Here is a 27,989-nt window from a genome sequence, read left to right as displayed (position 1 = left end):
AGCCAATTATTTTATGTTGTGTTATCTGCGCAAAGGATTGTGCACTAATAACCAGGCCCTTGCAATATGCCTTGATTGAGAATTGTCAAAAGAGAGAGAACTGTTGGGAAATATTAGTTGTTTTCCCTTTTCTCCCATGTTTCTACTTGTTTTCTCTAATTTTCTTGTACTCTGAGGACAAACTGATGATGGGAGCTATCTCTGTAGCTCTGAACAAATCACAAAAGACATAAAACCTTGCACCCAAATGAGTTATTTACGTTCAATAAATTGGCTTAGAAATAAGAAAATAGGAAGAAATGAGGTTTTGCCTGGTTTTTTTTTTAAAGAAAGCCAAAGACCATAGTTTGGCAGTTCATTTTATTAAAAAAAAGCTTCAGGAATCTGATAGTTGAAGTGAAGATATGTTAGATTGACCCTGAAAGTTGAACAACAATCTTGCCTAGTTGCTGTTGTAGCATGAAACATCTACATCACCCTCAACTGAATTTGAATCAGAATATGTAAGAATATCAGACTTTCCATGCTCCATAAGACTCTCCTCAAAAGCTTTGATGCTCAAAAGCTTGGTCTCCTAATGGCCTGATCCCTATGTCAGCATTCCAGAAAAACCCAGCTCCAATTAAAAACTCAGAGACAGGCATTTTCCTAAAGTTCCATTTATTAGAGTAGGTATACTGGCACATCTGGGAAAACCTGAATCTGAGAGTTCCGGGTTTTCCCCTCAGTAACTCAAAACTGCCAAATCCATCCCCTACACCCATCAGTCCATCACATGGTCCAATCACCATCCATCCCATCTCGAGATATCGCTCCAACCACTCCTTCTCCGGATGCAGGACTGTCATGACCTTGACCGAAAAGAAAAATGCTATATTGTCTAACTACATTCCCTCTACTGAATCCCCCCTCCTACTTTCCCACACACAAGAAGGTGGCAGCGTGGAAGCTTCTGGTGCTAATATGACTTCCAAAGCTGACATCCTATTCCTAAGTGTGCAAGATTTGTTGTTGATTGGCAGCAAATCACCAATTCAATCCTAGGAAAGAATGGCTTTGCACTTGCAACTGCTTGGTACTTTGATCTCCCCTCTGGCTATGTTCTCCACACTGTAAGCGTCAAAAGTAACATTTTGGAAGAACAACGAATCTTTTCAAGTCAGTGCCAGGATTTAACTGCTTATGTGCTATAATAAAAAGGGACCTGCAGTCCTATAATAAAAAGGGACCTGTAGACCTGTGCAGCTGATAGCTGAACAGACTAGTGTTTCTTTAATCAGCTTGCGGTGACAATAATAAATGAAACAGTTTATATTCTCTTCCTGGAGTTCATGCGTAAGCAGCAGTTTCTGGAAGATAGTTCTAAGTAATTAACATTTTTTTCCCACACAAGATTAGAAAGTTCCAATCCATACTACTTTCCTCTGGGAAATAATAAACAATTCTCTTTATTCTAATTGTGCTGAATGGGAAATTAGACTCAAAGTTTTCTAGGTATTATTCCGGTTAGACAAAAGTTTTTCTTTTAAAAGTCAACTGCTAAATAAATATTCACGACTGATTCTCTGTATGTTTATGCTTAGAGTTTAATCGGTCTGAATCCTTTATATCATATGGATAACATTGTTTGAAAAAATAGTCAGAAGATCAATTTTTAACGACATATTTAAGCCTAGATCACAGGAGTCTGGCCCTTGGCACCTAGGGAATCATAATCAAATGATACAATTGTGCAATGCATCCAAATTGTGTAGTTAAAAAATTATTTTCTTCACTTTGCTGGGACACAGCTGTTGAATACTCCAAAACTGGATGAGTAATCTTAATCATAAGGTTTAGTTAGGAACAGCACAACATAACATCAGGCTTATATAAATACAGTGTCAGAAACAAGTGCTTGGGTTATCACACTAAATAACTAGTTGATTATCAGGTAGCATTGTTTGCCTAAGAAAGAGTTGATTACTTTCTCTTATAGTATTTGGCAAAATTGTTGCATAGAACGTTTTTCTGAATTGGTTTTGAAGCAGTCTAATGGCGAACTTGTGAACTAGAAAGGCATGCTACTAGCACAAAGAGTGTGGGGAAGAGAAAAAGAAACATAATGTGAGCTGAGATAGTTTTGTTTACAATTCCCATGGCTCCCTATTATTTACTGGAAGTTTGAGGCACCCTTCAGAATGATGGAGAATGTGCTATTTTTCTTTGCAGAGGTGAGCTAGAGTGAGCAACGGTTATCTACTTGATTTTAGTCTTAGGAGTCATGTACTACAGCGGTGTTTCAGATACTTCAGTAAAACAAATAATCATTTCCTGAGCATGGAAAGTTCATTGTCCAGCTTGTGTAGAATATTCTGACTGGTCTTAACGGATGCGCTACTAAATTTGACATTTTCCATGTTGCATTTCCTAATGCTTGAGAGGATTATTGTATTACTCAATGAGCAAAAATATACAGGTAGTCCTCAACTTACGACCACAATTGAGCCCCAGATTTCTGTTAGTAAGTGAGACAGTTGTTAAGTGAATTTTGCCCCATGTTACAACCTTGCTTGCCACAGTTGTTAAGTGCATCACTGCAGCTGTTATGATAATAACATGGTTCTTAAGTGAATCTGGCTTCCCCATTGACTTTGCTTGTCAGAAGGTCACAAAAGACAGCATGATAACATGATCTCAGGACACAGCAACCGTCATAAGTATAAATCAGTTGCCAAGTGTCTGAATTTTGATCAGAAGACCATGGTGATGTTGCAATGGTCGTAAGTGTGAAAAAGGATCATAACTCACTTTTTCAGTGCTGTTGTAACTTCAGTTACTAAATGAACTGTTGTAAGTCAAGGACTACGTGTAAACTGATGTTGGGAAGAGAAAACAAAGCTGATTACTAAGAAAAACTCTCTGGAAAGAATTCCATAAATATAAAGCACACTAAGCAGTATTCAGCGATCAGGAAATATCAGTTCAGATACTGTTTCTAGACAACATGAACCTCTCTGTGTAATATTCCATGAAATTTTCCAGACATCTGCTTTGTGTCCCATTACCATATCTGAGCCATATGGAGGAGTTCCATAGTGTCATTTCTAAACAGGAAAAGTCTGATCACAGTGGATCAGTCAAGTCTGGATAAGCAAGGTCTGGAACTCAACAAGCTTGGCAAAACCAGGGCAGGGATGCAAAGGAAATTAAAACCTTGGACAATAAGGATGCTGTCTCACATTGCTGAGCTGCAATTCCCAGCATCCCTCTCTGTGGTTTAAGCAGCTGGAAGTTGTTTGTCAGCAGTAGCAGAGACCTTGACACTTGCCGTAAACTGAAGTCAGACATCTAAGATCTTGTATATGTTTAATTTTACTCCCTTCTGGAGAAGCTCTTATGACAGTTTAAACACAAGTATCTTGGTTTTATTGTTTATTTGTTTTACACTTTGTCTTTCTGCAAACACAGATTTTTTGCAAGAATAAGAAAAAAAAAACCACAAAAAGAGTAAGAAAAAAAAACAGGGACATGGTGGCTCAGTGGCTAAGATGCTGAGCTTGTCGATCAGAAAGGTTGGCAGTTCAGCTCAAATTCCTAGTGCCATGTAACAGGGTGAGCTCCCCTTACTTGTCCCAGCTTCTGCCAACCTAGCAGTTCGAAAGCACGTAAAAATGCAAGTAGAAAAATAGGGACCACCTTTGGTGGGAAGGTAACAGTGTTCCGTGTGCTTTTGGCATTTAGTAATGCTGGCCACATGACCATGGAGACGTTTTTGGACAGCGCTGGCTTTTCGGCTTTGAAACGGAGATAAGCACCGCCCTCTAGAGTCGGGAACGGCTAGCACATATGTGCGACCTTTACCTTTAAGAAAAAAAAAATTGAGATTTTGCTATGGGCTCATCTTCTGTGCTGGAAGTAAAGTAAAGTAAAGCCTTCTAACTGGAGAAGTCTTGAACATAGAATGAACGATTATTCCTCTGAGAAAGCAGCCTGAACAAAGCTAATTTCTGTGCCCTTATTAAACTCAATTAGTAATGAAGTTTAATAAACTGAAATGTTCTTGATCAGCATAACTAAAATATTAAACCGAGCTATGCTATATCTGTCTAATAATGACATATAATAGTCAATAACTGCCTGTGTTGTGTCTAGCTTTTATAAAAACTTTAATGTGATCTCTCAAAGTTAACTCTTAAAAAAAAACAACTTTATGAATTTTTATCTTTTTTTTTCATAGACATCACTGGAAATTTATCTGAGTAGGTTACACTATTGCCTTAAGAAAACATTGCTCTACCACAGCATGAGTGTTTAAAAAAATGTTAGTTTTATATTGAACCTCAACAACTGAGTTTCATGAAAAAATGAAGGAAGTTGGACTGTGCTTTTACACTACTCTATGTTGTTGGTTCATGGTGTGGTATGGTGAGGTTGGGAAGAATGCTATCAGTTTGTGGGAGAACACAGTTTAATGACAGATGGACAGTTCCATTTATTTCCTTATTAAATTTATATACCACCCATTTCACTGATAAGCTGACAATGCAATGAATATCTGCTACTTTGGCTTTTTGATTGCATTGGAAAGCAGACAAGCTCAGCTTTTCTGTAATGAAAGTCCAGAACTGAAAATTGAACTTTTGCAAGTGGGTATACTTGACATATCTACTAGTTGCATCAAAAGAACTACAAAAATTTACACTTAACCCTTAAATGACTAGAAGGATGCCATAATATCATGGGAACTCACTAAAAAAGTTTACTATGACACAATAAAAGCATTAATTGTTCAGGAAACAATTCTTTTACCATTTTCTATGCTAGATTAAATCTGCATAATTTGAAATCAAATCACAGGGATAACATTTGTATAAGGGGACATTAGGGTGATTCTTTACTTTTTGTACAATCCTGTTTCATGCCCGGATTGTAGAAGGGATTAGAGAATTATCAGTTTCAGCAACATTGCATCATAATGGTTATTTCTAATTTCTAGCATTTGGCATTATCCTATGTAATTAATTTATTCACCGGGTACTTCAGTAAAACACGGCTTGCTTTATATAAATTAGCATCTTGATTGTATATAGGCAGGTGTTTAATTTGTGGTGGATCTTAAAAAATGCTGTGACAAAAAGGGCTGAATGGTAGTTTCCTTTTAGTAAGGAAACTGTCCATTGCTGACAATCTGAAAATGGGGAGGTCCAAAGATGTTTTATATCGAAGTGTGATAAATGGCTGTGAAGAAGAAAACAAATAGTATAGATCCGTGATGTCGAACATATGGCACGTTTGCCCGAAGTGGCATGTGGAGCCATGTCACCTGGCACGCGTGGCGTCACCCGTTCCTATTCTGGGTTTCTGGTGTGCATGCGCGTGCAACGATCAGCTTCCATTTTCCTGCATGAGCATGCGCACCAGCCAGCTGATCATCACGCGTGCATGTGTGCCAGAAACCTGGAAGAGTAGCTGGCTGAAACTGGAAGTTCAGTAGCTGAAGTCGGAAGTTCATTTTCAGGTGCACGCATGCGCCCTAGGCAGCTCCTCTTCTGGGTTGTGGCCCAGACGCGCACGTGCTCCCTTTTTGACTCTCAGTACTGAAAAGGTTCGCCATCACTGGTTTACATGAAGAACTTCTTAATTCATCCTGTTTTCAATGGCCTTCTGCGTCATAGGTACTGAGAGCTAAAACGGAAGATGAAGATATACTAAGTTTGAAATGTTAATTTCTGTTGGATACACTATTTTTAATTAGAGGTAGAATTAACAGAAGAATATGACTCAGGTATCCTTTGCTGAGAAAAAAAAAAAGGGCTTAGAGTTCCCTGACCAGCTTTTAGGATAACTAAATTGTAGAATTCTTTCAAATCTTCTTGGGGATTTTTTTTGTTATTCTATATATGTATTTGATAATCCCTGAGATAATATTATTTCAAATATAGGACCAAAAATGAAATATTGAATAAATAAAATACAATTCTTAGCAGAGTTCTGGTCTGTGTCGTCCTGTTACCATTCTTTCTCCTAATAATATCCTACCCTTAAGATTAAAAATTCCCTTTCAGTGTCAATGGTCCTGTATACATTTAGTGAAATAAACCATGAGCAATTACTTGACCAGAATTGAAGAGTCAAGGAAGCAGACAGGAATCTGCAGTCTTGCCTCCAACTCTGGAAAAACTGTGTGCTCCACTTCCAATTCCACTTCACATATGCAACAGTAGAAAAGAAATGTACTGCCATTAGTTTTGCCATTTAAGGAAAAAAAATCCTTAACTAGGAGTTCTTTTTAGATGAAAAATAATAAAATAAAAATAAAAGTAATTTCTAAAAGGGGGGTTCAGACTAGTCTCCCTTTTTAGAATTGCCGTGAAAATGAAATTCAATGGTGAAAAAAGTAAGGTTCTACATTTAGGCCAGAAAAACAAAGGCACAGGTACAGTATAGGTGGTAGTAGTAATAATAGTAATTGTGAGAGAGATCTTGAAGTCCTAGTGGACAATCACTTAAATATGAGCCAGCAGTGTGCTGCAACTGCCAAATAAGCCAACACAGTTCTAGGCTGCATAAACAGAGGGATAGAATCAAGATCATGTGAAGTGTTAATACCACTTTATAATGCCTTGGTAAGGCCACACTTGGAATATTGCATCCAGTTGTTAAAAAAAGATGTTGGGACTCTAGAAAGAATACAGAGAAGAGCAACAAAGATGATTAGGGGACTGGAGGCTAAAACATAAAGAACAATCATAAAGAAATGTTGCTGGAATTGGGTATGTCTAATTTAATGAAAAGAAGGACTCGGGTGACATGATAGCTGTGTTCTGATATCTCAGGGGTTGCGACAAAGAAGAGGGAATCAAGCTATTCTCCAAAGCACCTGAGGGCAGGACAAGAAACAATGGCTGGAAACTAATCAAGGACCTAGAACTAAGGAGAAATTTCCTGACAGTTAGAACAATTAATCAGTGGAACAACTTTCCTCCAGAAGTTGTGAATGCTCCAACACTGGAAGTTTTAAAGAAGAGATTGTCTAAAATGGTATAGGGTTTCCTGAGCAGGGGGTTGAACTAGAAGATCTCCAAGATCCCTTCCAACTATTCCATTCCATTCCATTCCATTCCATTCCTCTATGACTATCTGTGTTCATCTGAATGCAATATTCTGCCACTGGCTACTCCAGAGTGACACTGAGTGGTACATTAAGAACATAAACACATGATATTTCCATTTCCTTTTGTATGAGATAAGTTAATTTTTAAGGTCTCACCTGGTTCAGATTTATGATGGAACCTAGTTAGAAAATGTATCAGGTACCCAAAGATCTTAGTTTGAACATATGGGGCATAAGTCGAATTGCACTGAAACCAAAGAGCTTCCATTGTTGAGATTGATTGGGAAGATATTTGATATTTGCTGAATTGGGCTTTCTCTGGAAAACAGTAAAGAAAATGTGGAGGGAGTAATATTTTCAATAAAATAAGGCAAGCACTGGATTGATTGATCTCATAGTTTAGTTTCCTCACCTCCTGATCTCCAAGCTCGTTTGCTTCCTTAGAGTCAGAAAAGAGACTACCAGAGTATAAGGGCAACTAATATTACTTGCTGGATAATTGCTGCATTTTGGGAAGGTAGCAGCTCTCTAAAGTCTCTTTCTCTTGAACGTTTCCACTTGTGGAAGTGGACTTGGGTGCTATTAAATGGCAACTTCCTAGAAGTACTAATCTGAATGAGAAAAAATTTAAGGCAGATAGTAGAATTTACTGTAATGATCAGAAACAGATTGCTACTCTAATGGAGTGCCTTTATTTAGAAGTAAATTGGGTCCAAACTGATGCTCATTCAAGTATAGTTTATTGCCAATATTTTCAGTTTTATAAAATGTAGCCATAGAAACTGCAAACTAAAGATGGAAAGCAGCTGTGAATGTGAGAACGGAAGCCTTCTAAAGTTTTTAAACACACACACACACACACACACACACACACACACACACACACATACACACACACACGTTCTTTGGCTGCTGAAGGAAAAGGATGCAGTTATTTTTATTTTCCTTTTCTAGGTGAATATTTGAGATTTATTTATTTATTTATTTATTTATTGGTTCAATTTATATGCCGCCCTTCTCCAGAGGCTCAGGGCGGCTTACAATGCATTTAAGCAATAGCCTTCATACTTTTGTATATACCTGCTTAGTAGGGCTTTCGGGCCCCCCCAAGCGGTGTTCTTTTTTATACAAAGTCAGTTTATTTCCCCCACAAACCGGGTCCTCATTTTACCTACCTCGAAAGGATGGAAGTCGGAGTCAACCTTGAGCCTGGTGAGATTTGAACTTGCAGTAATTGCAGGCAGCTGATGTTACTCAACAATGCTTTAGTCTGCTGCGCCACCAAGGCTCTTTATTAGATTATTAGCAGAATAACAATATGAAATAAAAGGATTGCAATTCCTCTTTCTCTTCCTTGTACCTTTTCTTTTTTAGTTTAGTCTTCATCCTTAATATTCCTTTGTTGCTTTTGAACTTAAAGGAAAACATAATGAAAACCTGGCAAAGCTCATTCACCTTTCTTTTTAATTTTAGGTTTGTGCTTCTGCACTTCAAGGATGATAGTGGTACTCTATCTCAATGATTTTTTCTTTCTCCCTAGCAATTATATTCCATAAATACATCCTTTATTGGAGATCCGGGATGTAGATTCCAAGGATAAGACTAAGTTTACACATTGGTATAATGTGTTTGGTTATGAATTCGTGTACTGTGTGAATCTTGCCACTGTTCTTTATAAACCGTGGTTTACCACTTCATACTGAGAGTGAAGCTAACAGTGGAACCTGAGAGTCCAACCAGAATTTCCTCTCACTTTCCCATGGAAAAATATGGCAATACGTCTAATTAACTCACAATTTGATTTTAAATAAGAACCTAATGGTACCCATGTAAGCAGATTTTGGTAGTGCTCATCATTCCTTTTAAGGTAAAATGAACTACATTTGGATTTGCTGTTGTTGGATTTTGGGCTAAAAATCCAGATAACCACCAGATGGCAGCAAAGAGCATGTTGATAACTGTATAGAGGTCATCAATTTTTTGGTAGTCCTAATAAAGCTGCTGCTGAAGTCTAGCAATAAATATTGCTCTTTATGCCTTATTTAGCAAATTTGCCAGTTAGGTTAATAATACAATGCACATGTCATTCACAGCTTCTGTGTCTTGTTTAGCAAGCCCCCTTATCTCCATGGAGGTAGATGTTTGACTTATACACTTGGTTGATGATGGAAAGTTGGAGGTGCTGGCAGTACAATTGAATTTGCCATTTGTTAGTTCACAGTTAAGCACCCGGATCCTTCTGTTTCTGCATTACCAGATTTGTCATGAAGACAGAAAGTTTCCAGAATAATAGACAAGTGGGTCTGTCTTTCTCCTTTGTTCCTATATTATTCCCTAATGATTTTTTAATGTGAAGATAATGACTGAATTCGTAAGAAAGAAAGAGGAAATGAACTGCACTTCAAGGAATTTGTTATTTTGATCACTGGAATAAGTCATTTGATCTGTGAACAACAATTGGAGAGGAGGCAGACTGAGGGAAAGGAACTCTTATAGATAACTTATGTTCTCTCAAAAGATTGCATTTCTTATGCAAATATAAGTGATAGACAGATGGCAGGTTTTAAACTGCATATTTAATGGAGGTGTCACCAGCTCCAAAATAGTTTTGTAATGCAGAAACTCAACTGAATTTAAAAAAACAAACAAACACGTTTATCAATCTGTTCCACTATGAAGTTGCAGACATCACTAACTGATAACTACCCTGTTTCCTCCCCAAAAAATAAGACATCCCCTGATAATAAGCCCAATTGGGCTTTTGAGCCCATGGCAATAAGGCCAAGCGCTTATTTCAGTTTCAAAAAAATATAAGGGTCTTATTTTCGGGAAAACACGGTATGCTTAGATAATCCTGAAAGAAATTGTCAACTATTAAAATTATATGGTATATATAAATTCACTCTGGATTTTAAAATCAGTATAAATCAATATTGGAATTAGGCATGTGTTCATTATTTCAGTATTCACTCTTCCTTAATTCTTTTGCTCCTTTTTAATTAAAGTATCAACACCGAAATTAAAAATAAAATGGTAATATATAATATATAATATATAATATAATAAAATGGTAATGGTAATATATCATAAAGATATATGATTTAATGTCACTGTTCTTCTTCACAAAACTGATTTAAAAATTTGAGGGAAGATTTTTATCTTTTTGATGGGCTCCTTGATTTTGAGCTTTGAATGGGATGTATCATTCCAGGGTTTTCTGGTATTAAACAAGTCATATTAATTATATTCATTTAGAATTTATTGAAGCTTGGTGTTTTTAATATGCAGATAATTGAACCACAAAATTAGTAATTTTTTGGATCATACTTTATACCTAAAAAGTTACAAAATGTAGTTTATGTTTAGTTTAAATAAATTAAATTAAGTACCTAAAAGCAACCAAGCTGAATTAAAAGATTACAAGAAATGTATGAAAACTAGCTAATCTTGAAAACAGAAACAGAATTTAATTAGAAAAAATCAATGTGAACTTAAAAAAAAATTAAAGTCCAGCTCAGCTAGGCTATGCATCATTGTGGTTTGCCAACTTCAGTAAGCATCTGGTTTGATTTTAACTTTGCAAAGTGATCTCACATGAATAGGACTTGAATATTTCATTTTTCCATCAGACATATATACACGTTGTTGTTGTTGTTGTTAGTTGCAAAGTCATGTCCGATCCATCGTGACCTCATGGACAACATTCCCCCAAACCTTTCTGTCCTCTATCATCCTCTAGATCCTATTTAAGCTCACACCTATGTAATGTCAACTATTTCTTGGACATTCCCCTTTCTCTGTAATGGCATCATAAATTTGTTAGGCCTTGAAGATGAAAACATTGTGCCATTTCTATATTTGTATCTGGTTCCACATACAGATATAACTATAGATATATTGCTGGCGTATTGATTTTTCCCATTTTTTGTTATGTCATTGTACTTGTTTGGTGTAGTATAGCAATTGTATTTTTTTCTATTATTATAATAAGTACAGAAACTGCTACAAAAGCTGACTGGTTTTATTTTTAAAATACTTTATTTATACAGAATTCTACCTGCACATCTGTAGTCCAAGTATATCATAAGCAAATTATCTGAAACAGAAACCCTTCTGAAAATATAATGTCAAAAATGCCTTCCATAAAAGCCAATCCCAGTATTATAAACTTCCACTCCCACTTGGGATTTTACCCATTATATAATATACAATATCTTGCTAAAATAATATCATCCCTCAACCTGAAGATATATTTAATTCTCTAAGGTTCAAGACCTCAGTTTTAGAATTTAATGTTAGTAAAACAACTGCAAGTAAACAGGTTCCAGAACTCAGTTTGACTGTATTTAGAAATTGAATCCAAATAGTTACACATTATGACTGCATCAAGAAAAATGGCATAATTCCATATCCACATAGTTACAAATAAAAAAAGAAATATTAGTTAAGTTGAAAATGCTAAGCTCACAGTGGTGTCCAGTTAGTTTAAGAGTGCAGTTCCTTTTTTTTTAGTATTTTTTTTTTAAAAAACAAATAAACATTTAATACATCAACTCCTTTTCCTGTGACATCTCGGTGTTATCTTTTGGGCTTCTTTTCCATCTTACATAAGTTTTTTCTATCTTCATCTTCGTCCAAACCATTCTAACATTTCATTGCTAAAGCAATGTTATAATCATCATTTATACATAGTTATAATATCGGTCATTTATATTTCTTTTCCAACCAACTATAAAAATGATTCCATGTCTTAAAATATTCTGATTCTTCCTTATCCTTAATCATCAAGGTTAATCTATTCATTTAAGAGTGCAGTTCTTATTTGGAAAAATAATAGATATAGGAAATGGGTGAGAGGTAGAACATGTCATCAGTCTCAAGCCCCTTCATGCCCAAAAGAGTTCAGCCCATTTTGAATTCCATTGACTCTTATCTACCGCCTATTTGCTTTGACTGTTAGTTGTTCAGATTCTTGTAGAGACCATAAATTTACAATAAACCTTTCTATTCATTTGAACTATCTGGACTTCCCGATGTTTCCCCGCTTGACAGTACGTTTATTTTGTGAATATCTGAATAATGTTTTTAAGATGGAGAGAGGCTTCTTGAGATTTACTCAATTCAGGACTGCAAACTTAAAAAAGGGCTTCAAGGATTAAAAGTGGTGGAGACTTTTGGCTGTCTTGAGAGAAACCTGAGGAGTTTGCCCAAAAGATAGGCAATGGGGTGGGGAGGAGGGAGAAGAGAAGAAATGAACTCATGCCAATTTATCTAGTTACACACTTATTGATATTAAGGCTGTTTGTCCACTGTAAGTTTAAAGAAAGTTGTTCTTAAAAACCTATTCTTTTGTCTTTTTCTCTTTTACTGAAGTGGATGGGAGGTATATAAGAACAAATTATACATAGTATATTAATACGCTGCCCTGCTTTTTCAAATCAAAGCATACAGTAGCTATATTGTTCAAAGCAGATAAAATAAATACAATGATTTTCTTGGTCAGTTAATGCATGCTTGTTGAAATTGCCACAGAGTTCATTCCAGCTTTAACTGGTTTAGGTTGATCATTCTCTCTGTTGTTATTAATTATTAATCATCAGTGTAGTTAGGTGTTGTATCCTGGGTCCTGCACCCTGTCTTAAAACAATTGAGATAACAGATACTATAGTTGTGTGTGTGTGGGAGTGTCTATTAATTGAACTATATCTATCTGTTAAAAGTATATAAAATAATAATTGTTATTCAGTTCAATTAAATATTTCAATTATCTCTGTGGGGGGGAGAAAGGCACAGTAGAGTGCTATATCACAATGCTCTATCACTAATATTTTTTACAGTGGTGTGTACTGCAGTGATGTGAATTTAATTTTTTTCTCCCATTAAAAAACAATTTGCTATAGATATATATTTATGTAATGAAATCAAGCCTCTTGGCCTACTTATTCTATATTAATATTATAATGCCATCAATCTACACAGTTTAATAGACACCTCGTTCTTATTTTGTGTTTTGTAATTCGATTATGCTGAATTAATTAAAAATGAAATATTTATTAAAAAATTAAAATAGAAAGGTTAAAATGAAGAATCCCCAATAATGCTGAAATAACCCAACTTCCAAAATAAATAAGTAAAATTAAGATGAAGAGAAAAAGAAGCTACCACCTGGAATATCATGTTATGAAGAGAACAACTCCAAAAACATTGACTTTATTGCTTGCAAGTCTTTTTCTTTGCTCCTTTGTGAATATTTCTTTTCTTAATAGCACTGCATAAAGATTAATCACTACTTCCAATTTACCCTTCTAAGATAAATTCCAGTAAAGTATAAGAAAGTGACAGGGCACTTTGAAAATCCCTTGGAAAAACTTATTTAAGACATACGTGACCCCAAGACCTGTGCTTTTTTTAGCCTTTCAAGAAATTGTTGCCGTTTACGATTTACAGCACATCACTTTCATGAGTGGCCTTCTTGCCAAAGCAATGGTCAGATAAAAGAAATCTGAGTCAGAGTCAGAACTGTTACACATGTAAATATCTCAGACAAGTTTTTCCCTAGTTTACACAAAGAAAAAGGGAATGAGAGTCAGAATTCAAACTTGGAAGATTCTGTTACTATAACTTCACAATAAAAGTAATATTGGTCCCCATGACTTTGGCTTCCTAGTCTGGCCTGCCTTGATTTGCTGACAATGAATAGCATTCAATTTGATCTTTATTAGCTATTTATTATGTTTCTCTTAAACTTTCAGAAGAAAAATCCCATCTTCTACCTTTGATCTCATAACTGCCCTGAAAGATTATAACTAACCAATATCCATCCAATGATTTACATTGTTAAGCAGGAAATGCTTGTAATGTTATAGAGCTTTAATAATAATGAACCCACCTTCTTTCTTTTTTTACATTTACATTTCACATCTTTGTTGTGTCCGTTTTAGGAAGGGAAGACTGATGTATTATCAGACCATCCTTATCAATCCCATAAAATGAACATCTGAAATGATCACATCATCATATGAAGTGCCTAAAGTAAGTGGCAGTTTCTTGACAGAATACAAGGTAAAAATAACAGGTACACTAGCCCGAAGACATTTCTGACATGGCTTATATAATATTCACAAAATGCATCCAAGTTCTGTTTTCACAGCACATTCTTTCTGAGAATAAAAATTTCATAGTCAAAGCACAGTTACTGCATTTCCAGTAATAAGCATCTCAGTTCCTATTCTTATTAGCTCTGTTAAGTTTACATATGGCAGGATCAGGAAATTGCAGGCCACACAGACTTTTCTGTGCCTTCCCTGTACTTTCTGTTGGAATTCTGTGATGCAATTTGGCAGCAAGGTCAGTGTTTGTTTTATTATTTGCAGCATTTTATATTTTAAATCTATTTGGTTGACATCTAATGTGAATGCTCTTAAACTAAGGGCATATCCAGTATATTTCTTGGGTGTTGTGGACCCTCAACTATGTCATTCAGAGATCAAGAGTATCCTTAGTTCCCCTCTTTAAAAAAAAAAAGTTCCTACCTCTATTCTATAGTGATTTGTACATCATGGCCATAGGCTGATCTGAACTGTGAAAAGCACTGCAAATCCATTATAGAACTGCTCCTCTCTTTTTGTCATCTCTTCTTCTTCTAGCACTTAGGCTGATGTAATAATATTCCTTTCCTATATGGACCTGAAAATTGACCAAGACAGGACTGTTAAAAGATACATGAAGGACACTATAGGTTATTAACCCCATATGTAGAGGACTTAAGTAATTCATTTTAAAGAAATTTTCTGAATAGTTTACATTCATTACATTTTTCTAAGAGATGCAAGTAATTTTGAAGGGTCTCTATTTTTTAACTACTCTGCATTATCACCCAACCTTTAATTTTTATTACACCCATTGAATTTTATTTTGCTGCAAAATATACAGTATTTTCATAATCCTCAGGGCTGGCATTGATGATGGTGGGGTGGTGATAATTGGGAAGGTGAAGGAGTTTTAAATCAGAAACCCTCCAAGGTTAAATACTGGAATTTGGTACAATGCTAAAATTAGAAGAAGAAGAAAATACTAAGGAATCCCAAAAAGAAAAACAACAACTACAAACACCCTGCTCTGTGATTATCAATCCTCAATTATAATAACAGTCTGAACAGGATAGGTCTGAATAAAATTGTACTGAATTGAGTACAATTGGGAACATTATTAGGACATATTCCAGGCAGAAATCTGAAAGCTTTGTGCCAGCAGCAGTTGCTTATAGTGACAGTTCTGAGGCACATCCTTCACCCAGAATGTCCCAGCTACTCTTGGGAGAATATTTTACTTTGTGCTAATGCATTCATATTAAATAATTGGCTGTGCATAAAAGGATCTCTTTCTTTCAAGATTCTCAAAAATTAAGAGGTAAGAGGGAGGTATGCAGTGGGGTACACCAGGGCTCTGTTTTAGGCCCAGTACTCTTCAACATATTCATCAATGATTTGGATGAGGGGATAGATGGGGAACTCATCAAATTTGCGGATGACACCAAGCTAGCAGGAATAGTAAAAACTCTGGAAGATAGGTTTAAGATACAGAACGATCTTGACAGACTTGAACATTGGGCGCTATATAACAAAATGAAATTCAATGATGAAAAAAAAGCAAGGTTCTACATTTAGGCAAGAAAAACAAAACGCACACATACAGTACATGTGGTACATTGCTCAATAGTGATGACTGTGAGATGAATCTTGGAGTCCTAGTGGACAATGACTTAAGTATGACCCAGCAGTGTGCTGCAGCTGCCAAAAAGGCCAACACAGTTCTAGGCTGCATAAACAGAGGGATAGAATCAAGATCACATAAAGTGTTAATACCACTTTATAATGGCTTGGTAAGGCCACACTTGGAATACTGCATCCAATTTTGGTCGCCATGATGTAAAAAAGATGTTGAGACTCTAGAAAGAGTGCAGAGAAGAGCAACAAAGATGATTAGGGGACTTGAGGATAATATAAAGAATGGTTGCTGGAACTGGCTATGTCTAGTCTCATGAAAAGAAGGACGGTGACATGATAGCAGTGTTCCGATATCTCAGGGATTCCCACAAAGAAGAGGGAGTCAAACTATTCTCCAAAGCACCTGAGGGTAGAACAAGAAGCAATGGGTGGAAACTAATCAAGGACAGAAGCAACTTAGAATTAAGGAGAAATTTCCTGACAGTTAGAACAATTAATCAATGCAACAACTTGCCTTCAGAAGTTGTAAATGCTCCAACACTGGAAGTTTTTAAGAAGAGATTAGATAGCCATTTGTCTGAAATGGTGTAGGGTTTCCTGCCTAAGCAGGGGATTGGATTAGAAGACCTCCAAGGTCCTTTCCAAATCTGTTATTCTAAGATTCTCAAGAGAATATGGAAAATGTTTACTCTTTTTAAAAACTTTCTTGTTCCTTTTCCTTTTACTGATTGTTTCCTAAGTGGGGGGGAAACAATTATTTTATAGTAACTCTATCTGTTTTTAGATTTCCTTATGAGCCTAAGTACACAAAAGCAACTATCTTTTTTGAAGCTTGTAGAGAAGTCTGAAAGGAATGAGTGCTTTAAAGAGGTGCTATACTCCCACATCAGAAATCATTTTCTGAATCATTTTCACAATGTAGCCGTTATGTTAGCGTAGTTTTTGTAGTATGTTGTCCTATAATTGAAGCAGGCAAGTCTGTTATGTAATTATTTAAAAGGTCAATCAGCTATAGCCAATGTAGCATTCTCAGTTAAAGCATTGATGACTGTCTACTCTCTATGTAATGCATCGAGTGAAGGAAGGCTATCAGCTCTGTGGCTTGTTAATTTCACTGCTGAATTGTGCTCGCTATTAAGAAGATTCATAAACATGGAACAGTTTTTTAATACAGAATCAGACTCTACCTTCCTGTACTTGAATCCATATTCTTTACTCAGGAATGAGAAAGAATAAGCCTTGAACATCTTCATTATATGCTTTCAGGTATTTGAAGAGTGCTATCATATCTGCCATTAGTCATTATTTTCACTAAAGGTGTCAGGCCTGGAAGACATCTTTTTTGTTGGACCTTCAGACCTTCCACGTTTCCTACTGTGGGAAACTGGGATGGGGGTTGCATGGAGCCAGGGTGATATATAGTCATAATAACATTTCTTTCTCAGAGAGTCATGGACATCTTGCCCTGAACCTGACCAGTTGGAACTGGGAGGCATCTCCAGTTGGGACAGTGCTTTGATTGGACCATGTGATGGACATGTGGGTGCTGGGCAGGGTCTTGAACGTTCCTTTGAGTGGGGAAAACCTGGAAGCTTTCAGACTTGGGTTTTCCCAGATGTGCCAATATGACATCTCTAATAAAATGGAACTTTGAGGAAGCTCAAGCCTCGGAGTCGTCTTTCGTTGGGGGTGTTACTTGGAACCCTGACAAAAGAGACATCTGCATATTAATCAACATGTCGTTCATTCACCTCATTTACCAAGATGTAGACCCGGTGCTTGAAATCTATACTTAGGATAATGCTTTGGTACATCATATCAAGCTCTCAGAGTGTTGACCATATCTGTAAGAAATGCTGGAGCAATGAAGGTGACCTCCCCCCCCCTGTATTTTTGCTCTTCCTGGCCACAGCAAGTGAGTGTAACACCAATTCATCATCTGATATAAACTCTACCTTGCATTCTAAATAGGACAAACTAGTGCAAAGTCACTGTGTTAGTTTACAGATTTTTATAGAGAAAAGAGGCTATGAAAAAATGAGGTAGCCCTTTGGCCATTTGAATCAAACATGGCCTAGAATCCGCAAGGACAATCCATCACTTAGACAGGGCATGACCTCACTGAGGGTACAAAATTATTTTCTATGCATGAAGTTTGCTTTTTTTTTTACTTTTTTAAAAACTTTTTTTATTTTGCTGCTTCCTTCTAGAACATCCTCCTTTATTGCTTAGTTTTCACAGTTGTGACACATACTACAGTTCCTTGAATTTTGAACTTTCAGTTTCAGAGAGGCATTTCTGTGTTTGTTGCTTCTCTTCATTGTTGCCAAGGCACTGAATGTGCTAAGTCACTTTCCTTAAACATTTGTTGTTGGAATACATTCAGTTCACTGGTATGACGGGGAACACATAAGGTATTGCCAATATGTAAATACGTAAAATAATCAGTCCAAATATATGAAGGCAAACATTGCTTGGGTTGCCATCTATACGCACTTACTGAAACTGTGTCTCACTCAATGTGAGGGGATTTACTGGAGATATGAAAAGACGCACAGTTAGACCAATTAATTTTACAAAAGAGGAAAGCCATTTTAAGACCGCTTTTGCCAAGAAACTCAGTCATAACGGCTTGTCTATTTGTAATGCGCCTTTTGCTTATTTGCTCACATTAATTTAGCATTGTTACTAATAATTTTTTTTCTTTTGGGAAGCCAAAATAAACAATGAAAATAAAAAAAAAATTCTAAGTCTTGAAGCTTTGAGATATGCAACTAAGGAAAATGAGTCTCCCTTCACTAGGGAAGCAGATGGAAAGTATGAGGGGGAAGGAATATTAAACATGTTTGCCAGCTTGAGTTATTTATAAATAAAAGGCAGGGTTTAAAAAATCTAATAAATAATAAAACATTACTAAAGTGAAGAAAAAAAGTAAAAATACCTTTCTGCTTTAAGTAGTTAAATGTAAAGCACTGGTGGCAAAGAAGATAGAAAAAATTATAAAGGGCAATATAAAGATAGGCAGAACATGGATTTATGTTCTAAGCTGACAGAATTAATCAGAGTCTGGTGCTATTTAAGTTGAATTAAATAAACAAATTAAAAAGCTGCATTTGCTAATAATATAGGACCCTCTGTTAGAACCCACCATTCCATCCTCAGCCTGAGTAGGAAACTTTTGCTGTAGAATGATATTTCTGATGTTCTAGTTCCCTGAGTTACTTTTGCTTAGGGGAAGCAAAAGCATTGTTAGACCCTGAAGAGGGTCTGACAATGTTGGGATGGGTGGTTCTTTGGCACCAGAAGATCACTACTACTGAGCTTTATGAGATTGTCTTTTGGATTAGGACTGGATACAGGCCAACAGGTCCCCTCTCTAGAACCTAGGAACTGGTATCTGTGCCTTCCTTGTGTTTTGTGTCTGCATGTGCAGGTTGGCATGGGGTCAGTGGGCTATTTAGGGTAATGTGAATGTGTTGTGTTGACTTGTGAGTTTGTGGTGAGTTTGGTGGATGATTGTTTGTGAATGGGAAGTGGATGGACAAGAGAAAGAAAGGGGTGGGGTGGACCTGGGGATTTAATGGGGCAGGATGGAACATCAAGACTGTTACAATTGGATATAGTAAGATTGTGGAAGAAGACTGACATTTGGAATGCCTTTCTTGGAGATTGACCTTGAATTGTAGAGTTATGCTTTTGCTATTCTCAAACACTTTTCAAGGTAAGATTTATTTAAGATTCTTTGACTTAATATAAACTTGATTTGTCTGAAGCAACCACTTCAATAGTGCTGTCCACTCGCACTATGACCATCTAGGATATCCACAAAAATATCATGAAGAAGCATTTGTTGTTGTTAATTGTGAAGTCATGTCCATGACTCCATTGTCCATGATTCCATGGACAATGTTCTTCCAGCTTTCCTGTCCTCTACCATCCTCTGGAGTCCGTTTAAGCTCACGCCTACTGCTTCAGTGACTCAATCCAGCCATCTTGTTCTCTGTCGTCCCGTTCTTCTTTTGCCCTCAATCTTTCCCAGCATTAGGCTCTTCTCCAGTGAGTCCTTCCTTCTCATTAGGTGGCCAAAGTATTTGAGTTTCATCTTCAGGATCTGGTCTTCTAAAGAGCAGTCAGGGTTGATCTCGTCTAGGACTGACTGGTTTGATCACCTTGTAGTCCAAGGGACTTGCAGGAGTCTTCTCCAGCACTATAATTCAAAGGCCTCAATTCTTTGGCGCTCAGCCTTTCTTATGGTCCAACTTTCAACAGCCATACATTGCAACTGGGAAAACCATAGCCTTGACTATATACACTTTTGTTGGCAGGATGAAGCATAGATGGTGTAAGATTGCAATATTGTGGATGGAAAAAAAAGTATTTTGAAATATCATGGGGTTGCAGAGAATCCAAATTTCACAGGAGACCAAGACAGAGAATCCCTGTCAAGAAAATTTTCTTTTATCAATTTCTATTTCAAATTCCATTTTGATTTTGGTATATAATACTTTCTGTGATAACCTTGCCCAACTGGAATTTAAAATAGTAGCCTGCTTTAGTCTGATCTTATTAAATCATATGTGAGCCACAGATTGATTACTAACAATTTTTAGAAAATTAAACGGGAGATAAGACAATGAAGTATAAATCACATTTCAGCATTATGCTTTTTCTCCCAGAAGTTTCTTTTTTTCTTCCTTAAACCCTTCTTCTTTTTCTTCGAGAATGGAACTATAGTCTATCCATCTAATCTGAGTTACATTCTACCACAATTAATAGGATTGTCTATTTGGATGTAAGGGTCAAACGTGTCCGGAATCTAAATGTGAGTGTTGTTTAAAGCCTAAATTTAACCCCGTCTTTAAAACTTCTTTAACTTGCTCAAATATTATAACATTTCTTAACATCTTTTGTAACATCTTCAGTGGGTTGGGTAGTAAAATGTATGCTGGCAAATAACCAAACATAGAGAGCACTAAGAACTTTACAGTTAAGCCCTGAGCTATAGCTACTCTTATATATTATAAGAGATACTGACAGTAATTTTAGAAAATTTTGATTCCACACTTCCACACTTCACATTGCCTATGGGGTAGTTCTGACATACTTCATTATTTATTTTATTGTCCTATCTTTTCTATCGTTCATTTTTTAAATTAGATCTTGAACAGAACTGATCTTGTTTCTGATATGCAAAAAATGGACTTTTTATGACTTTCATTAATTTAACTTATCAGTGGTAAGCACTTTTAGCCTTTTCTGTCTAGGATTTTTTTTTTATCATTTCTAGAATTCTAGCCAATAAGATACATTTAAAAATTATGAACATTTTGTTTAATTTTTTATTCTGCTGTAAGTTATGACTGTTCAATTTTCTGGCTGAAAATGCTAATGTTTATATGATCTTTTTAACAAACTGTGACACCTGCAACACAAAATGGGAATTAGGGAATTTTCTTCAAATAGCAATAGCATTTAGACTTATACACCGCTTCATAGTGCTTTTACAGCCCTCTCTAAGCGGTTTACAGAGTCAGCATATTGCCCCCAACAATCTGGATCCTCATTTTACCAACCTCAGAAGGATGGAAGCCTGAGTCAAACTTGAGCCTGGTGAGATTCGATCTGCCAAACTGCTAGCAGCTGGTGATCAGCAGAAGTAGCCTGCAGTACTGCATTCTAACCATGCGCCACCGTGGCTCTTAGGCAAGAGAATAACTTTGCTTCTCTGACCCTGTAACTGTGCTACCTTTTCATGATGCTACATCTCCAAATTAATCTTTACATTATTTAATCTGCTTAGTTTACTTTTCAGAAATGCAAACGTAACAAAGTCTTGATTTAGATTTTTAAAAATTGTATGTTTTTTTTCTATGTACTTTTATAATTCTATTTATAATTCCTCATGCAAGTATGAACATATGGTGATCACATAATAGTATTTACTAGTGGAATAAGGGTGTATCACTGGTAGTAAAAATAGCTTTTAATAATGAAGGCTGCTTATGCTTCAGCTCTTTTTAAGAGGTTAGATGGGAATCATTTAAGACACTCCTAGGAAAAGGAATTTCAAAATATCTATAGCTGTATTATTTCAAAGAGCCCTAATTTATTTTCCATACACATTTTTCAATTTTTTTGTGTGACAGCAAATTCATAGTGTTCTAAAGTAAACACATATTTGTACAGCAAGCAGCATGGTAATTTTAAAACAACTAAGCACGTTAAATTCTTAGGGTTTTTTTTTTTTTTACTTGTCTGATAAAGATATGCCTTGCACATGTAATACAGTTTTTGGGTTGCTAAAGTTTAACCTGTAGCATGAATAACGATTTCTGCAAATAAATTTTACAATTTTTTCCCCCTAAGCTTTGGATAAGTAAAATACAATCTTTATGAAAGAATCAGAACTGAATAAATAGAAAGTTCTGAAGCTATCAAACTTTACAAGAGCTTTGGCTGACTAAAGTATAGTTTAGGTAACATAAGGATAACCTATGATAACCTAAATGAACTGTTGTAAGCCGAGGACTACCTGTATATGTTAGCTAAATTATATCAACTGTGATGAGTAAATAGCTCATAATCACTGGAAATAGTTGGGTTCCTAGAGGGTATTAGATCGATATTTAGTAACAGTAGGGAAACTGGTTATTACTACCCTGTTTCCCCGAAAATAAGACATCCCCTAATAATAAGCCCAATTAGGCTTTTGAGCGCATGCGCTAAAATAAGCCTAGCCCCGAAAATAAGCCCTCCCTGAAAATATTTAAATGCAGAGCTGGAAATCAGGTAAGACTACAAGAGGAACCCCATCTTGTTCCATGCACCCCAAAATAATAAGACCTTCCTGAAAATAAGGCCAAGCGCTTATATCAGGCTTCAAAAAAATATAAGGGTCTTATTTTTGGGGAAACAGGGTAGTAATTTTTATGTTGGACATATGGAATGCTATTTACATAAAATCACCACATGACATTCACTGTGTGCCAAGAGATTAATCTATAAGAAACAAGTATGTGACATACTGTATATGTTTCTATACTCTTGTCAAGGTTGATTAATGTTTGTATTAGATACTGATTCAGTATAAATAAGTCTTTCTCCATGAAGTATGTAAAGAAATGCGACATCATCAATGAATAGCAGAAGAGGCAGTATCTTTTATTGCCATTTACTATTACGGAAGATCCTAGAAACTGCCTAAATAAGTTAGGAGGGGGAAATAAGCCTTCTATTTAGAAAACCAAGACTAGCAAGCAGTGTGCTGATCAGTGGTGGGTTGCCCCCGGTTCAGACCGGTTCGCAAGAACTGGAAGTAAAACTTGTGGGGGGCATTGCCCACCGCCCCGGATGTCATCATTGGCGATCTGTGTGCGTGAGCACGAGTGAAGCGTGCATGCGCGCAATCCCGTTGCAAACCGGTAGTAAAGGTAAGTAGAACCCACCCCTGGTGCAGATCTCTCTTTCGATATCACTTGTAAATTAGGTTAAATACTGTGGTTGAAAGCATCAGTTCATTCTATAAAGAACAGATTCTAGTATATTCATAAATATAATATTTGTATGAACACATGACTCAACCTTTTTTGCAAGCTTACAGAACTCTTTGCTCTTAAATTGGAATTGAAGCAACTCTATTTTAAGCAATGGTAAGGAGGAGTTATTGAAAAAAAAATTACCTGAAGATGTTTTGCAGACTGATTAAGCCTGTAATTTTCTTGTCAGTGAAATTTTAAATTTTATCATATATTTAAGCTTGCTTTCGATTTTTGAAAAGAATGCATGGAACAGGCACTGAATCACTTTATATTAAAAACTCTTTTTTGAGGATTAAATTAAGCATATTTGAATTGCGTTCTTAGAATGCTCTCCTGATAAAATTTGAACCTAGGGGTGAATGTGTGAAAAGGAAAGGATTTAAATAGTCTGTCATTTACTTTTCATCACAAATTTTATTTTTATACAAGAATTTTATGTAGCTGAATTATGGTCATTTTTAAAAAGGGCAGTTTAAATAAGGCAGTTTTTAAAAAGAATAACTTTTGTTGAATAAAACCTGATCCAATTACTTTTCTGTATAAGTAAAAATATTAATTGCTAAGGGTTCTTTATAAGTTTATTACTAGGACATTAGGAAACCATGATCCTTAAAATGTCTTAATATGTTTACGGTTTCATACCTTTTTTATTTAAGTTTTTTATATGAACAAGCAGTGAACAACAAATATTAAAAAGAAAGAACTGTAATGAAAATAAATGAAGCACATATTTAACAATGTTTGCATGTTTAAAATGTGTATTACATTTGAAATCTCAAGGAGAAATTCAAAAATTTAAAAGCGATTCCTTGTCTGACAAGCTAAGACTTGATACTCAACATGGTATTCACTGCAGTTAAGGGACTTATACTCTATTAATCATCTATTTATATAGCTTTAAGAAACTTGTTCTTCCATGCCTGTAAAATAATTTACATAACTTGGGTTGGGTTGGGATTACATGATATTTCCCCCCTCCCCCTCTAAGATCCTTCATTTTCACTAGGTGGAAACAGTCTTTTCTTCAAGGAACTAAACTTCAGTGAGCACCTACAGTAACTTCATTTCACGTGACTACATTCATTCAAATTAGGAGGTCTGAATCGATCAGTGCCATTTGTAGCATTTGGAGATTGGTGCCTCTCAAATGACAACAGTTAAAAAAAACAAGAAGACCAATGTTTTATGTTTGGGTTTTTCTGTCCCACTGCCCGCACTGCATATCGGACATTAATACAATTGAACATGTCCAGAAATATTTCACAAGAAGAGTCCTCCACTCCACTCACAACAAAATACCTTATGCCACCAGATTTGAAATTTTGGGCTTAGAAAATTTAGAACTACGACGCCTTCGGTATGACCTAAGCAAAGCTCATAAAATCATCTGCTACAATGTCCTACCTGTCAATGATTACTTCAGCTTCAACCACAACAATACACGAGCACACAATAGATACAAACTTAAAGTGAACCACTCCAAACTTGATTGCAGAAAATATGACTTCAGCAACAGAGTGGTCAATGCCTGGAATGCACTACCTGCCTCTGTGGTTTCATCCCCAAACCCCCAAAATTTTAACCTTAGATTGGTTAAATCCTTAGATACTGTTGATCTCACCCCATTCCTAAGAGGTCTGTAAGGGGCATGCATAAGAACACCAGGGTGGCTACCGTCCCTGTCCTAATGTTCCCTTTTATTGTATTCATTTTATGTATTCAATTCATGCTTATACATATATATTATCTAAAACTGTCAAGTATTTGCAAGCCATTGGCACATGTGTCATATAGACACCAGTGGAGGCAGAGAGTGTCTCCACCCAATGTGGAAAGGAGGAGCTTACCCTGAGTATAAAACCCCCTCCAACCTTTTCCACCTTGCTCTCTCCATCTCTCTCTCTTAATGTTTGTTCCTCATGAGACTTGATCTCTGTTGTACATAGTTAATATGATTTATCATATGAATAAATACATTTAAGACATTTATTTATGCATTTGCCTCTGAACTCTTCTATGCTCCTGGGTGTTTCTACGATCCCAATTCCACAAATACGTGGAATACTCAACAAATAAATAAATAAAAAATAAAAAAATATGTTATATTAGACATTGCAGCCATGAGTGGGAACATAAGGTTAGTCTCAAAATGGACTAGTAGATTATTGTTGCTAGATGGTCAAAAATTGGATTAGATTGAGGATTCTGAAAATCTTTCTTCATTTAATTTATAGTTTGTATCCCAGAGAGAAAGGCCTTTAATCTTCTATTTCTGTCTGCTAATCCTTGTAATTTGAAGTCTGCCAAAGATAAAGCTTTTACTGGTAAGTCAAATTCTTGTATAGCAATTGAGCAGAGAGCTCTGCAAAGTATTGAGAAAGTGTTCACCAACCCCTGACTCAAAAAGACATACTCCAACTTGTGTTCATTATATAGATATCAGCAATGCTGAATGTGTTTGAGGTGCATATGTTCCCATGTCTTTGTCCAGTGATTGATGATAGAGTTATATCCTTTAAACAGATTAACAAGTGGCCGCTTTGACCGCACTGCTAGAACTATAAGAAACTTCCTTGAGCTTATTGTCAGAGTTCTTGTAATTCAGGGCCAATAGTAGAATTGTAATTTGTAGAGTGTAGAATGATAATTAAAGTAGGGATGACATTATATCTAAAACTTCATTAAACCCATCCTTGCTTATAGCTGGAGATTTTAAAAAATCATTAATAGTCAGCTCTACTTATGTTATACATGGATTTTCTAACCTTATTTAAAGACTACGTTAGAGTTTGAAGTTTATACCTTTTTAAACAAAACAAAGAACCAATGAGTCAACAAACTCATTGGTTCCAGTAATTAATCTTCTTTTATCTCAAGCTCCCTCATCTGTTATACTGTTTATTGCATGATGTTTCTGATAGACACTTCCCTTTTTTGCTTCCTCTTGGATGTGTTCCCAAGGAAAGATTGTTTGTTTAAAAGGAGAATCTCATTTTTAATTCTACTGGAGACATTTGTGGGCATGTATGTCAGAAGAACTAATTGTGATCTATAATTGTGGTCTCTAAGACACTGTTTGAGGGTGACGATTCAAACTAAGCTTCCAAAAGCACTAAACATCTGCCATTGCTTTGCTAGATTTATTGTTCTTTGCAAATAATTATAAGGGCCAGGCTACAAAAAAACTCCAATAAAGATTTGTCTAGAGCAGAGGTGGGATTCACATAATTTATCTACCAGTTTGCCCAGCATCGAAAATGTGAGCGCGCCCACCTCCATGCATGTGCACGGCCTTCCGTGCGTGTGCGTTGCTCGCACGCGCGGCTTCCACGCATGTGCTTGGCTTGAAAACGTGGCTAAATAGGATGGCATAGCGCCGGTTGCTACTATCAGTTCGCCTGAACTGGCTGAATACCACCTCTGGTCTAGAGCTATCTAATCGGGAATAAGCATGTGATAATTTGATGAAACTGTTATAAATGTGAGGATCATATCAGAGTTACTTGAATTGGGAAATCTTTATGGCTAGTGTTCACTTCCCTTAATGCGTTTCAGTGCCTTGTCTGCACAACTCCCCACCACCCCCAAATTTCCTTGTGTCTGTTTTATAGTTTTATAGCTATATATTATAAAATACACTGGTTGATGCCATTGTTGTAGCAACAGCATGTTTACAAAATATAGAGTTAGAAACACAAGTACTTTTTCTATTTAATAGTTGGGTTCTTTGGTTTATATTTTATCACATGGAATTGTCCTAGCTGTTAAAATCTGGACCCAGCTCCTATTTCAGTGCAAGATTATACACCACTGACAAGCTGGGTGATTAGCCAATTAGAGCTGGAAACTTTGCAGGGAAAGAAGTGAATGGTTTTGTTTCCTTATAATAAGAAAGCAACAGTGGGGTTAAATAAACAGTAATTTTGCAACAATCTTGTGATTAGAGAGCTGATTAGAGAGTAGCAGTTGGCTACTTCTTAAAACAGAGTATGAAATTCACGAGGAAACAGAGTGTTGTTTTCAGGAATAAAACAAGCCAAGTGTATTTTGATGGAATGAAATAGTGATTTGTTTTCTTGGTTTTTCTGCGGCAGTTTTATTCATTACAAAAATTAGCTTGATTAGTTGATTCATATTGATAAGTATGGAACTTTTTTTAGTCCCATACCTATCAATATGAATCAACTAATCAAGCTATTTTTTGCAATGAATAAAACTGCCTACAGAAAAGCCAAGAAAACAAATCACCATTTCATTTTTTTAAAAAAGTCTCCCTAGAGCTTTGTAAGATCTCTTTTCAAAAGATGTACAATCTCCCCCCTGCTCTTTGTTGTGTTAAACTAATTACAACATAGAAAGAAGTGGGGGGGGTAGGGGTGAAATCCAGCAGGTTCTGACAGGTTCGAGAACCAGCAAATACCACCTCTGGCTGGCCCCAAAGTGGGGAGGGAATCGGGATTTTGCAGTATCCTTCCACTGCCATGCCCACCAAGCCACGCCCACTAAGCCACACCACACCCACCACACCCACAGAACCAGTAGTAAAAAAATTTGGATTTCACCACTGGGGGAGTGGAATCCTAGGTTTTGTTCATTTACATTTGTGTATGTTTTACATGGGTTTCCAAA

At 36.2% G+C, this 27,989-nt stretch overlaps 1 protein-coding gene across 7 annotated transcripts in view; it reads left to right on the top strand.

Moving 5' to 3' along the window:
• The window catches only part of HTR4 (5-hydroxytryptamine receptor 4), a 266,632-nt gene that overhangs the window by 21,438 nt on the left and 217,205 nt on the right, over window positions 1-27,989 (top strand). For 6 of the 7 annotated variants that reach the window (XM_034405873.3, XM_087887389.1, XM_034405880.3 and 3 more), the window contains exon 3: window positions 14,038-14,128. The exons of the other annotated variant lie outside the window; for it this stretch is intronic. In XM_034405873.3, the coding sequence (XP_034261764.1) occupies window positions 14,115-14,128 (14 nt within the window). In that variant the 5' untranslated portion in view covers window positions 14,038-14,114. The remainder of the gene's footprint in view (window positions 1-14,037; window positions 14,129-27,989) is intronic. 7 annotated transcript variants of the gene reach the window in all.

This window comes from Pantherophis guttatus, chromosome 2, assembly GCF_059756535.1.
Source record: "Pantherophis guttatus breed Tessera chromosome 2, ASM5975653v1, whole genome shotgun sequence".
Lineage (NCBI taxonomy): Eukaryota > Metazoa > Chordata > Lepidosauria > Squamata > Colubridae > Pantherophis > Pantherophis guttatus.
The sequence above is the reverse complement of the archived record's forward strand: the minus strand, read 5'-3'. Positions and strand labels throughout refer to the sequence as shown.